The 12,522-nt window shown below is 48.0% G+C and overlaps 1 protein-coding gene across 1 annotated transcript; it reads right to left on the bottom strand.

Moving 5' to 3' along the window:
- Positions 1-3,854: 3,854 nt before the first annotated feature.
- On the bottom strand, positions 3,855-5,205 carry LOC125942062 (uncharacterized). The gene is made up of 2 exons (XM_049659971.1): positions 4,654-5,205; positions 3,855-4,586 (listed from the first exon to the last, which is right to left on the bottom strand). The coding sequence occupies exons 1-2, from the start codon at positions 5,054-5,056 to the stop codon at positions 4,546-4,548; spliced, it is 444 nt and encodes a 147-aa protein (XP_049515928.1). The 5' UTR covers positions 5,057-5,205; the 3' UTR covers positions 3,855-4,545.
- Positions 5,206-12,522: the final 7,317 nt, after the last annotated feature.

Here is a 12,522-nt window from a genome sequence, read left to right as displayed (position 1 = left end):
TTTGCTTAAAATTGACGATAAGAAATCTGTTGGCCCAGACGGCATACGAAATGCCTTTCTGCGCAGATATGCGGAATGGGTAGCCTACTATCTAGAGATCATATTTAATGCCTCGCTAACACAAAAACGGGTCCCAGATGACTGGCTAGTAGCAAAAGTAGTTCCGGTTCACAAGTCTGGTAAAAAGCAAAATATTGAAAACTATCCGCCAATTTCACTCACATGTGTATGGTGCAAACTACTTGAACACATAGTTTCAAAGTCGATATACACCTACCTTGAAGACAAGAAAGCTTTTTTTTCCCCAACCAGCATGGATTTCGACAGCACCTTTCGACTGTCACACAGTTGATAGAAACGATTAACAATTTTTCAGCTTCCTTGAACAATAAAAAGCAGGTCGATGCTATATTTTTAGATTTGTCGAAGGCTTTCGATCGGGTCGTACATAATGAATTAATTAATAAACTGATGGACATGAATACAAATTATGAAGTTGTTATGTGGATCCGCTCATACCTTACAGATCAGGCACAATACGTTGAAATAGATGGTAACAAATCTAACCAATTAAAGATAACCTAAGGCGTTCCACAGGAATCCGTTTTAGGACCACTTCTTTTTCTAGTTTACATAAATGATATTGCTCATCACATGAGTAACGACATAACCATCCGGTTATTTGCAGACGACTGTTTATTAGATCGTGAAATCAATAACCAAAACGATCAGGCGTCACTTGGTCAAGCCCTTAAAGCTGTAGAAGTCTGGGCCGCGAAATGTAAAATGAAAATTGTTGTAACTTCAGAGCCGGGGCATGCTTTTTGAAACCTTTATTCAGGCATACCAACGGGCAGCCACAAAACAACACAAAAGAACGCAGTAACGTAGGGCACACGCCCATATATACAAGTAGCTCCAGGTTACACATGCGCAGTGGCGACCTTTCATTTATCACTGCAACTTGACAACTGCGACACGTGTAGCCTATCGCGATATGAACACAACACTCCCTTCCTGACAAACTTTAAGTACGGCTACCATAGCCCCAACGATCAGGCGCCCGGCGTTGTCGGGTGCTTCTTCGGAGCGTAGTCATGTCCGGTTGCGGCATACACTCCGTGCTCGACTGTTGTGTGGGCGGTGGCAGCGTTGTCGCCGAAGTAGTTGGGTCTCGTTCTTCGGGCACATGTGGCAGCTCGAACTCGTAGTCCACAGCTGGCTCTTTCTCCCGTTCCAGACAGGAGTGGCGCAAATGATCGGCATGCACATATCGTACACGATTTCCCACCAACACTAAATATGTGCATATTGATTTGACCTGCAACACTCTACCCGGTAACCACTTTACTGTCTCTCCGCGCACCGATCGTACCAGTACGCACTCATTTACCGCAAAAGAACGGAACATTGCGCGCCGCTTGTCAGCGGATGTTTTCACTTTCTCTGCTTGGTCAGTCAAAACACCGTTCACATCTGGTCGTAGTAACGATAAGCGGGTCCTCAGTTTCCGTCGCAGAAACAATTCTGCTGGTGATTTTCCAGTGAAAGTGTGTGGTGTTGAGCGATAAGAGAACAAGAAATTATCTAGGCGATGTTGTAGTGACCTGTTTGTACCTTTCCTTTCGTCATCCATTAACTGCTTCAGGAGAGCCTTCTTAGTTGTTTGCACCGCTCGCTCGGCCGCTCCATTAGATTGCGGATGATACGGAGGGGTAAGCGTATGTTTCACGCCATTCGCTTTCAGAAAAGTTATGAATTCCGCTGCGCGGAACTGAGGCCCGTTATCCGTAACCACTTCCACAGGCAACCCGTGCGACGCAAACCAGGAACGCACAGCCTCGACTGTTTTCGCAGCTGTTGTCGACTGCATGCATTTAACTTCTACCCATTTGGAAAAAGCATCTACCGCAATAAGAAACATTTGCGATTCTTTTTCCGCAAAATCCAAGTGGACTCGTTGCCACGGGTGTTCACAAACTTTCCATGGAAACAAAGGAACTGGTTGCATTGCAGGAAGTACTGCCTGACAGATGCTGCATTTGCGCACCGCCTTTTCAAGGGCATCGTCGATACCCGGCCACCAGACCATTGACCGTGCAACAGCCTTCATTTTTGAGATCCCGAGATGCTGCTCATGCAAGAGTGCTAGTACTACAGTCTTCAAGCTTTCAGGGACCACAACCCTGTTATTCCAAACAATACAGCCCTCGTCCACCGTGAGCTCAAAACGGCGAACCCAAAACGGTTGCAGTTCCGCACTGACAGTCTTTGGCCACCCATGCCATATCCTATTTCGCACAACTCGCAGCAAACTGTCACACCCTGTTGCACGCTCAATGTCTTTCGCGGTCAGCGGCAAATCTGACAACGTGGAAAAGTAACAAATTGTGTCCTCTTCCTGCCCCACTTCCGACAACGGTAGCCGTGACAAAGCATCAGCATGCGAGATGGCGGTGCCCGGCTTATGCGTAATTTTGTAACGATAGTCTGCTAGAAATGTCAGCCATCTGTGCACCCTGGCAGTTGCCACGGCACCGCAATGTCGGTGTGGGTCGAAAAGAACCGTCAGTGGTTGGTGATCCGTTAAAATGTTAAATTCCCTGCCATACAGATACTTGTGGAATTTTTTTACACCAAAGACGATGCTCAGTGCCTCTTTCTCTATTTGTCCGTAGTTCCGCTCGGACACTGACAGCGACCTTGAGGCGAAAGCGATAGGCTTCTCTTGGCCGTTCACGACATGCGATAGTACGGCTCCTAGGCCATACTCTGAAGCGTCACACGTGAGCTGAATTTCTTTTGCCACATCATATATTTCCAACACACTTTCATCCGTCAACAACGTTTTACACTTGTTGAACGCGTCGTCACATAGTCGGGACCAATGCCACTTGGTTTCCTTGCGCAGCAAGTCATGGAGAGGCTCCAGTACTGTAGCTAAATTTGGTAAAAATTTTGCGTAGAAATTGACCAGACCCAAAAACGCCTTTAGTTGCGTGACATTGTCTGGCTTGGGTGCATTCTTTATCGCCCTTACCTTGTCACTGGTAGGGTGCAACCCATTGCCATCAACTTCGTGTCCCAAGTAGGCTACTCTTTTTTGAAACAAGCTGCATTTTTCCGCGTTGACTTTAATACCGTATTGGCTTAGGCGCATGAGCACTTTTTCAACTCTTTCCCGACACTGCTCGTAGCTAACTCCCGCTATGATGACATCGTCAAGATAGCAAGCCGTGCCTTGCAAGCCCCGCAGGACTTGGTCCATTACCGCCTGAAATGCGGCTGGTGCACAGGCTACACCATATGGTAGGCGCCTGTACCGAAAAAGGCCCATATGCGTGTTAACGGTGAGCAGTTCCTGAGCGTGCTCATCTAATTCCAGTTGCAGATATGCCTTACTCAGGTCAAGAACAGAGAACACAGCTCCACCTTGCAACGTGGTGAAAATATCTTCCGGCATCGGTAGAGGGTAATGGTCAACTTCCACGAAAGGATTGAGGGTGACCCGGTAATCCCCGCACAGTCGAATCCCGTTATTCTTTTTTGGCACTACCACCAGTGGGGTGGCCCAAGCACTATGCCTCACGCGGTACACAATGCCTGCCTTCTCCATATTAAGCAGCTCTTGTTCTACTTGCTCGCGTAACGCGTATGGCACTGGTCTCGCTTTACAAAAAACAGGAGTAGCGCCTTTCTTAAGCACAATACTAGCGTGAAACCCTTTAATGGCGCCGTATCCTGGTTGAAATACCTCGCGGTACTTATCAGTTAGCTGTGCTTCTTCACGTACGCTCTGCACTCGTACCACATTCGGCCAGTCGAGTTTTATTGTCGTTAGCCACTCTCGCCCCAATAATGTTGGCATTCTAGCCCCTGTGCTATCCTTAGCAATCACTAGTGGCAAGCGAACGTGTTGGCTCTGGTACTTTACATCAACATCCATAATACCTTTGACCGTGACAGGCGTGCCATTGTAGGTGACCAGCCTAACATCTGTTTCCCTGAGACTTGCATCGGGAAAATGCCTTAAACATTCTGTTTCACACATTACAGATACGGCTGCTCCTGTATCGAGCTCCATCGAAATCTCTCTTCCGTTTATCAGCAACGGCACTACAATGGCAGGCGTGCCCGCCCTACGGTCTGTGTGACACAGTGTCAACAGCTCATCGCGCGTTGCATCATTCTCCAGGCAATGAATATGCGTCCTAGTTTTACACATGTTGGCTACATGACCTTTCTTGTTACATTTAAAACATCGGCTGTTCATGAACGGACAACTTACAGGAGAGTGCCGCCCACCGCAACGATGACACCCCTTAGTCTCTTGTGGGCCCGCTGGTGAAGCCGATTTTGCCGTGTTCGGCGTGGCACTCCGGGCGTAGTCCCCACCGGGTGCTTGCCGCTGCCCCGCTGCTGTTTCCTTGTGCCAGTTAACGTCGCTGTCGACTGGGGTCTCCGTTGAGAGGGTCGCCACCATTTCCCGAGTGCCTCTAGTAGCCGATTCCATGGCTGCTGCAATACTGCAGGTGCGGTCCCAGGTTAATTCTGCATCAGGTGTCGCCAGAAGCCTGCAGCGTATGCTGTCGGAACACAATCCCGCGATGAGACGATCTCGCAGGGCTTGCTCAAGAAATGTGCCGTACTCACACGTTGCAGCCAGTTGCTTGAGTCCTACTATGAAGTCCCCTATGCTTTCGTGCGGTTCTTGCTTGCGTTGGTTAAAACGGTATCTTTCCGTAACCACGGAGCACTTCGGGGTGTAGTGCTTTTTCAGCGTTGCGATGACCACGTCATACGTCTCCTTGGTAGGCGTTTTCGGCAGAAGAAGGCTCCTGAGCGTGACGTATGCCTTCTCCCCGATGGACGTCAGTAGCACTTGCAACTTCTTATCCTCTGCGATGTCGTTAGCAGCGACAAAACACTCGAACCGCTCGAAGAAAACATCGCAGTTGTCACCGTCCGGATCAAACTCTGGAAGCTTTCCGAGTATGGCACCCTGAACCGCTGCTGTTTTTTCGGCTGCCTGGATCCCATCCTCGTCGCCAGTCATGTTGTAACTTCAGAGCCGGGGCATGCTTTTTGAAACCTTTATTCAGGCATGCCAACGGGCAGCCACAAAACAACACAAAAGAACACAGTAACGTAGGGCACACGCCCATATATACAAGTAGCTCCAGGTTACACATGCGCAGTGGCGACCTTTCATTTATCAATGCAACTTGACAACTGCGACACGTGTAGCCTATCGCGATATGAACACAACACTATTGTTGTTCGGAAAATATTCAGAATACGGTAGAATGATGAAAGAAATGACCGTTACTAGGTGGCCGGATGATGATGATGATAATTTATTTATATCTCATTTGAAAAGGCGCAGTGACAAATAGTCAGCCAGTCTGCTTGATTTATCCAGCTCCACTCTTCATATTTTTCATTCCAGCATATTTGTATACATCTCCTTAATGATTTTCTCCGAAAATTTAACTATCTACCTTGTATTGCTACCTACGTCCGTACCGAATCCAGCTGCTTAAATTTCTTCGCTGCGTTTGTCCACCAACACTCTAAACTCCTATTTCTTATCTCGACTGCTGACTGGGTGATTCTTCCGTCCACTTTAAATCCAAGCGCTTCTGCAAGGTGTACGTTAACTCAGGGTCTCACTGGGTAAATCGCTCGGCATTTCATTAGGATGTCCTGAGTAGGCTGCGGATTTTCCCTGCAGCATACACATGCCTCTTCTAGTTGCGATAACCTTTCAAGGGCATGTGACGCAAACTACTATATAAGCTAGGCGAGATAATTCAATAAATATGCGGTGTGATAACATGAATGTTGCGACTGTGAAGAAGTCCCCGCGATGGCTCACGTTTCAGGCCACCGTAGGTACCGTGCAAGTAATTACATTTGATTATCTCACTAAGCCCCACAGAGCTACCGAAGAAATACAGCCTAAGAAATCTTTAAACAAAACGTGTTTACCGTGTAGTTCAACAGACAAGTAAACAAGCTATAGCCACTAAAAGAACATTGCGAAACATAACATTTATTATACATGCAAGTTGAGAGCAATGACGACGGCGAAAATCCGTAATATTCATTACACGAGATGGCGCTACCAAGGCCGTGCGACTAGATATACTGTATATGCTCCCCGTGGGCAGCAGAGTGGCGCATCTGAATGAACGCGCCGCTCGCGCCCCTATTCGCCAAATGTGGTCACATGCGCAAAAAGTATACTTTTGAGGGAAAGCCAACTTCAGGGCTGCGCCTGCAGCATAGAGCTTTAATTACCAGCACTCCCGCCCGCCGCGCCACCGTCGTCTCGAGCCTATGTGCGCTGTCGCTTGCCGCGCCACCTGGCCTTCGCAGAATAAAGCAGCCAGCACACTCGGCAGCTTAGTCGAGCCGTATCCTGCATTCAAGAGGAGCGGCTTTGCTGCTGAACACAGATGCGTCGGCAGGCAAGATGGCGGAACTATGCGCCCCTCAGCTCCCGTATATAGGGAGAATATACAGCAACTCAACGTGCCACTGCACTTTGTTTTTCTCAGTTTTTCACTCTATATACAACTATAAAACAATATTATTACTTTCAAATAAAATAAAACAAGTTAATATCTGCTGGAGGTGTGGGCGACTTTTTTACCAGCCTTGCAATACAATGAATAAAAGAAAATTGAATGCTTGCATTCCGTCATGCCGCTCCTCCCGTTTTTCCTTGTATGCACTTCAGACAGGAGGATTTTTAAAATTTGTGTCAGGGAGAGCAAGCAATGAAAACCAGAGCAAATGGGGCTTTCAGGTAGCTGTGGGACTAGCTGGTGCCAATTTTATAGAGTATAATTCCACGAATCAACTGTCCGAGTAATCATACATTACTCCACTAAAAACAGGGCGAATGAATCGGAGGCGCAGAAAATAAACGGCCCGATATGAGGACGCTTTTTTTCAACCATGGCTGCAAAGTGCGTTGCAGAGCTGAGGTCAGAGACAAAGAATGCGTGAAGCAAGGCGATAAAAGAAGACGTCAATAATAAGGTCAAACGGGCAGCGAGCAGTGGAAGCACAAAAAGAAATACCAGCGCGAGCGTCATCCAATAGAAAGTTTAAGCAGATCTTTGACCTTAAAGCACATACGCCTCCGAAGAGAGCTTCTTGGAATTCCTATTTTGTAAGAAAATATGAACAGACCACTACGTGGCTGTCCACCCAGGAATTTGCACAAAGTACTTCTAGCTTATGGGAGTCATGCCTTATCAAGGCGAAACTTTGAGCTTGTACCGTATGCACTAGACACTGAATGTGTTCATGTGCAATAACCTTGATTTCACTTCAGTTAAATTGATTGTACCCTGGTTCATCACATGAACTTGGCAAAGAAGAATTTAACATGGAAAGGGCGTAGTTTCGATGGTATTAGCACATAGATACCACTATCAGAATACAGGCTCCAATTCGGAAACAGCAGCAGTGGCTCAACCAATTGAGGCCACAAGTCATCGGGCGAAATTCGCAGTCTAATATGTGCGCAGGTTTGTAGCTCATACAATCTGCTTTGCTTTCATGCAGTCTACATTCCTTGACATATTAGGTCATAAGTACCCTCCTTAGGTAGAATAGACACTCAGGGTAGCTTAGGAGCGGACTTTGTTGCCTCATTTTCGAATGATGTATTATGCATTACGCCCAGAATTGTAGTGACTTCCTTTCCTCCAATGGATCCACTTGGTTGAAAGGGTGGGTAATGTCAAAATATTGCAGGCGCTGAAACTTCTTAATACCATTCGTCAGCAGGTGGAAGGCGGTTTTCCTCCTATGGCTTGCCTGGCTGTAGCGTCGCTTGCATACGCTCCGCTGTAAAAGCCGTTCCTCAGTCGGGGATACTAACCTCTGCGACACCATTTCGCAGCAGGATATTTTCGACGAAGAATTTCTACACCTCCGCCACACAACCGCTTACTAGGACTTTCGTTTTTGCGTAGCGGGTAAGGTAGACGGTTGCTACGATGATGCATTTCTTTCTGGATGTTGACGTCGGAAAGGGCCCCATAAGTCGATTTAAATCTGCTGCATTGGCCGCAAAGGAGGCTGAATAGGATGGAGAAACCCTGGGGGCCATGTCCGTGGTGTCCTGCATCGCTGGCAGCATCGGCAGGTTTTGACGTAGTGAGTGACGTCGGCGGTGAGGTGTTCCATGTAATACTTCTGTATCCTCGAGAGCATGTGCGGAAACACGAGGTGCCAGTGGTGGGATCGTCATGCAGGGCGTGCAGAACCTCCCACCGCATTGATAATGGTACAACGAGAAGATAGTTGGCGTGTACTGGGGAAACGTTATGGTTCAGCAGGACGTCGTTTTGCAAGAAAAAAAAAACATCGTTGCCTAAGTAATCTCAGAACAAAGTCGGTCTTGCCTTCCAAGTATTCAGCAAGGCTTCTTAGCTCCGTGCGCTCTCTCTGCTGCTCGGAAAAGTCGTCTGCGCTTCTTGTTCCTAAAAAGGCGTCCTCGTCCTGCCCATCTCGGGGTGGCGGGTTCTTGGGAGCGCGAGACAGGCAGTAGTCGTCAGAGTGTTTTCGTTCCTACTTGTGAAATCGTGATGTAATATTCTTGCAGTCTGAGGATGCACCGTGCGAGGCGTCCTCAATGGTCCTTTAAATTCGCCGACCAGCTCAACGCGTGATGGCCGCTTACTACTTTGAACGGTATGGCATATAGGTAAGGGCAGAATTTTGCTGTAGCTCAAATGATGGCAAGGCATTCCTTCTTGGTCTTAGAATATTTGCCTTCCACTTTTGATAGCGATCAGCTGGCGTAAGCTATGACAGTCCGTCTTTTCTCCGGACTAGGACGGCGCTGAGGTCTATGCTTCTCGAATCACTGTGGATTTCGGTATCGGCGTCTTCATCGCAGTGCACAAATGCCGGTGGCTTCGCCGTTTGAGTTTTTGAAATGTTTAGTTTTGCGGCGTTTCCCACTAGAAGTCGAAAGCTCATTAAGTTAGATGTGTCAGCGGCATAGCGATGCGTGAAAAGTCCTCGACAAAGCCCTGCAGTAGTAGGCATTGATTATCGAAGGCAGTGCGCTAAGGAATCAACGCACTGCCTTCGTGTCTAAGGGCTGCTGGAACTCTTCGTACGCAGTCACACTTTCCTGCTTTCAAAGTGAGCCCGGAAGACCTGATTGCCTGTAGTACTGTTTGAAGCCGTCTCAAGTGCTCGTTGAAAGCCGCGGGAAAAAAAGGACCAGATCATCCAGGTATACGAGACAGGCCTGCCACTTCAAGCTATTACGCGCTGGAATGTTCGCGATGCCGAGATCGAATGGCATTACCTTTAATTCATAGAAAGCGTCCGGCGAGATAAAGGTGGTCTTCTCACTATCTCTTAGAGCACTGCACGAGCTCGGGCTTACACGAAAGCCCGGGCCCGGACCAACCCGTGGGCCGGGCCAAGCCGGGTAGGGCAGTTTTTTCACGGGCTCGGGCCGGGCTCGGGCACGGCATGTGCTTTTTGACCCAGGCCGGGCTCGGGTTTCTTGACGTGGGCCCGGGCAGGGATCGGACTTTCTGGTGTTGTGCATGTAACGTGCAGCGATTTATCCTCGCGCATCTCGACTCTGAAAAACATGTATTTTTCGGTCACGGGCCGGGTTCGGGCCGTGCTCGGGCCTAAGGTAAAGGGGTGGCGGGCCCGGCCGAGCGGGTAACCTAGATTATTTCCGGACCCGGGCCGGGCCCGTGTCTCACCATAAAACTTTTGGTCGGGCTCGGGCGGGCAGCCCAACGTAAAAACGGGCCCGGGCCGGGCTGAAAACAGCGGCCCGTGCAGTGCTCTAGTATCTCTCTCGTCGAATTCCATTTGCCAGTAGCCTGTCTTGAGGTCCATCGACGAAAAGTACTGCGCATTACAGAAATGGTCCAGTACGTCGTCTATCCGTGGAAGCGATTATACATCCTTCTTCGTGACTTTGTTGAGGCGACGATAATCGAGATAGAAAGACAGAGTTTCCTACTTCATTCTCACCAAGACAACAGGAGTCACGAATGGGTTATACGAAGGCTGGATGATTTCGTCGCACAACAATTCGTCGACCTGATGCTTCATGGCCTATCGCTCTCTTATGGAACTCTCTTGTCGAAACTCGGTACGGGCTTTGAAGTTGTGGTAGGGTGGATTGCTCGGTTATTATGCCATGCTTAGCAGCTGCATGGTGTTTGTCGTATTCATGATCACGACGAAAAGCAGCCCTTGAGTAGTTTTTGCTTATGCCTTGGAAGCCTCTCATTGATTTCGAAGGCTGGTGCAGGAATCGAGGCCGTCGAGGTCAATGCAACTGAACTCGAGAGGGCAACTACATTGTCTGGTGCTACAATTTCCTTGATGAATGATGTCGTTCTGCCCTTGTTGAGGTGTTAGTGCTCTTGGCTGAAGTTTGCCAGCATCACTTTCGGTTTTCCTCCGCAAATTCAAGCAATTTTTCTTGTGATGCAAGTTTCATGGTTTGAACAGTAGAGGCTGGTCGCCCTTTAGGAAACCTTCTACGTCTGCGGATGTTTCGGTGCCGACGGAAATAATGCAGCTTGAGCCAGATGGAATGCTGACTTGTTCTTCGGCTACATTGAAAGCATGGTAACCGAGAGCGCTATTCGGGGGTGTCGATTGGTCTGTGGACAGCGTTATCGCTTAGGACCGTGAATCGGTGACGGGGCCTTGTTGGTTGAGATAGTCTATGCCGAGTACTACGCCCTGTGACCACTTTTATGCTGATTTCAACAGCGGTTTGAGGGCGGCTCTAGGAAGCAACTGCCCAAATACTTCACGTTATTCTGGAGCGATGTCGGAAATTGTGGACGTCGCCGTAACATGCCATAGCTGTTCAAGTTCCATCGCCGAGTACACCTCTCGCATGCGCTACTTTTTCGATGTCTAGGCACACTTCAAGTCGGTGCAGGGAAGGTTAGCTAGCTTGGTCAGTCCCATCCTAAAAAACACACTATAGCCTAAAAGATGCAAAAGCCAAGGAAATAAATATACAGTATATATTATTCTCCACAGAATACAAATAACAACCATACTACGTCCTAATGGTACTGATCATATCAGTTTACAGATGTTGACAACCGCAAAATGCTTAAACAACATGAGGCCTTCAACAAACACCACGGTTTTATGTCAGATTTTAGAAAAAAAAGTTTTTTGACTGCTCAACTTGAGCATCCACGCGGTCACGGATGAGGTCATGGATTCAGTCCCCATGCGTTCTCTTCCGTGGCACCCCCTTTAGGTCGTTAATATCGCCAGCAGTAATAAACACCACTGCTCTATTCTGTATACTCGAAGCCTGCGAAGAAACTACCTAAGCAAGACAGGAGTTGTTCATGGTTTTCTAGGGAATGCAGGAATGCAGGAATGCAGGAAGCGGGAATGCAGGAATGAAATACTTTTGTAGCTATTCACGGGCACTTCAGAAAAGGTCTAATGGCGCCTACCCAAAGACACAAGGTGTGCCAGAAATTTCCACACACTCAGAAAAGTGAATGACGTGGACACAGCCGAGCGATTCACCGCGAATAGTCGGGAATGGATGTGCTAAAGTTACCAGCGGAAGCATCAAGAGCGGCTAATGGATGCAATAGGTGTATGTGGTGAAGAAAAACAAATCAGAGCTTGAACAGCGCTGGCTCTTCGGGTGCAGCTAGAGAAGACAAAGTGATAGCCTCTCAAGTGTCAGGTTGGTGACCATTATGGAGGTAACAATCAGGTTTAGCTGGGCGAAAGCGTCAGCTGGCAGGCTGTTGCTGGTTAACTTTGCCATGATGGCGCTGCGGTGCCGCAGAAAATCTCATCCCAGCACGAAATAGTGCTAACAGGAAGGCAGTAAATGACTCAACTCTGTACTGCACTTCCTGAATACAGTTCTGGCAGTGCATTGAGCTGAAGATTCAATGGGTCTCCTGCTGGCCGTGAAAAATTAAAATGCCAGAAAGCTATGTCATGAAATTCCTCGTTTTGCAACTAATAGCCTCAGGTGTGACAGAAACTACAGTGCCCGTGCTGACCAGTGCAAATATGCCCGCTCCTTCAGCCAGTACTTAGATAATATGCTGTGTGGACAACGGAGGCAGTGGGCAATTCACAAGATTGCCCTTCTTTCCCACTTAACTGCAGTGCTTAATTTCAATCGTTGGCAGTGAGGCGACCACGCATTGATGCTGGAAGTTGGCGAAAGGATTACGGCGAACGGCGGCTGCACACGTTATGACGGGTGAACAAATATTATGGGGACAGATTTAGATCGAAACTCGGCTATACGGCACTCATGAGTGCATAACCCATCAAAACACTCCTTTATGGAAGCAGGTATTTTTTATATGACTCCGATTTTGCCCCTACAATAAGCGTCAATTGAAGTTCAGTTTTTCAGCGTATCGACATGATCAGCACGATGTCTACGGATAATACACCACAAAAAACAGGAAGTCTAAGAGGTTTTTATTTAAATTTGTTTGA

Source organism: Dermacentor silvarum, unplaced genomic scaffold (assembly GCF_013339745.2).
Source record: "Dermacentor silvarum isolate Dsil-2018 unplaced genomic scaffold, BIME_Dsil_1.4 Seq98, whole genome shotgun sequence".
Taxonomy (NCBI): domain Eukaryota; kingdom Metazoa; phylum Arthropoda; class Arachnida; order Ixodida; family Ixodidae; genus Dermacentor; species Dermacentor silvarum.
Note: the sequence above shows the minus strand (reverse complement) of the source record. Positions and strands in the feature narration are given on the sequence as shown.

Coding starts and splice junctions, on each gene's coding strand:
- LOC125942062 (XM_049659971.1), bottom strand. CDS start 5,056: ATGACTGGCGACGAGGATGGGATCCAGGCAGCCGAAAAAACAGCAGCG. Junction 4,587..4,653: donor CAAGCAACTGGCTGCAACGT/GTGAGTACGGCA, acceptor GTGTTCCGACAG/CATACGCTGCAGGCTTCTGG.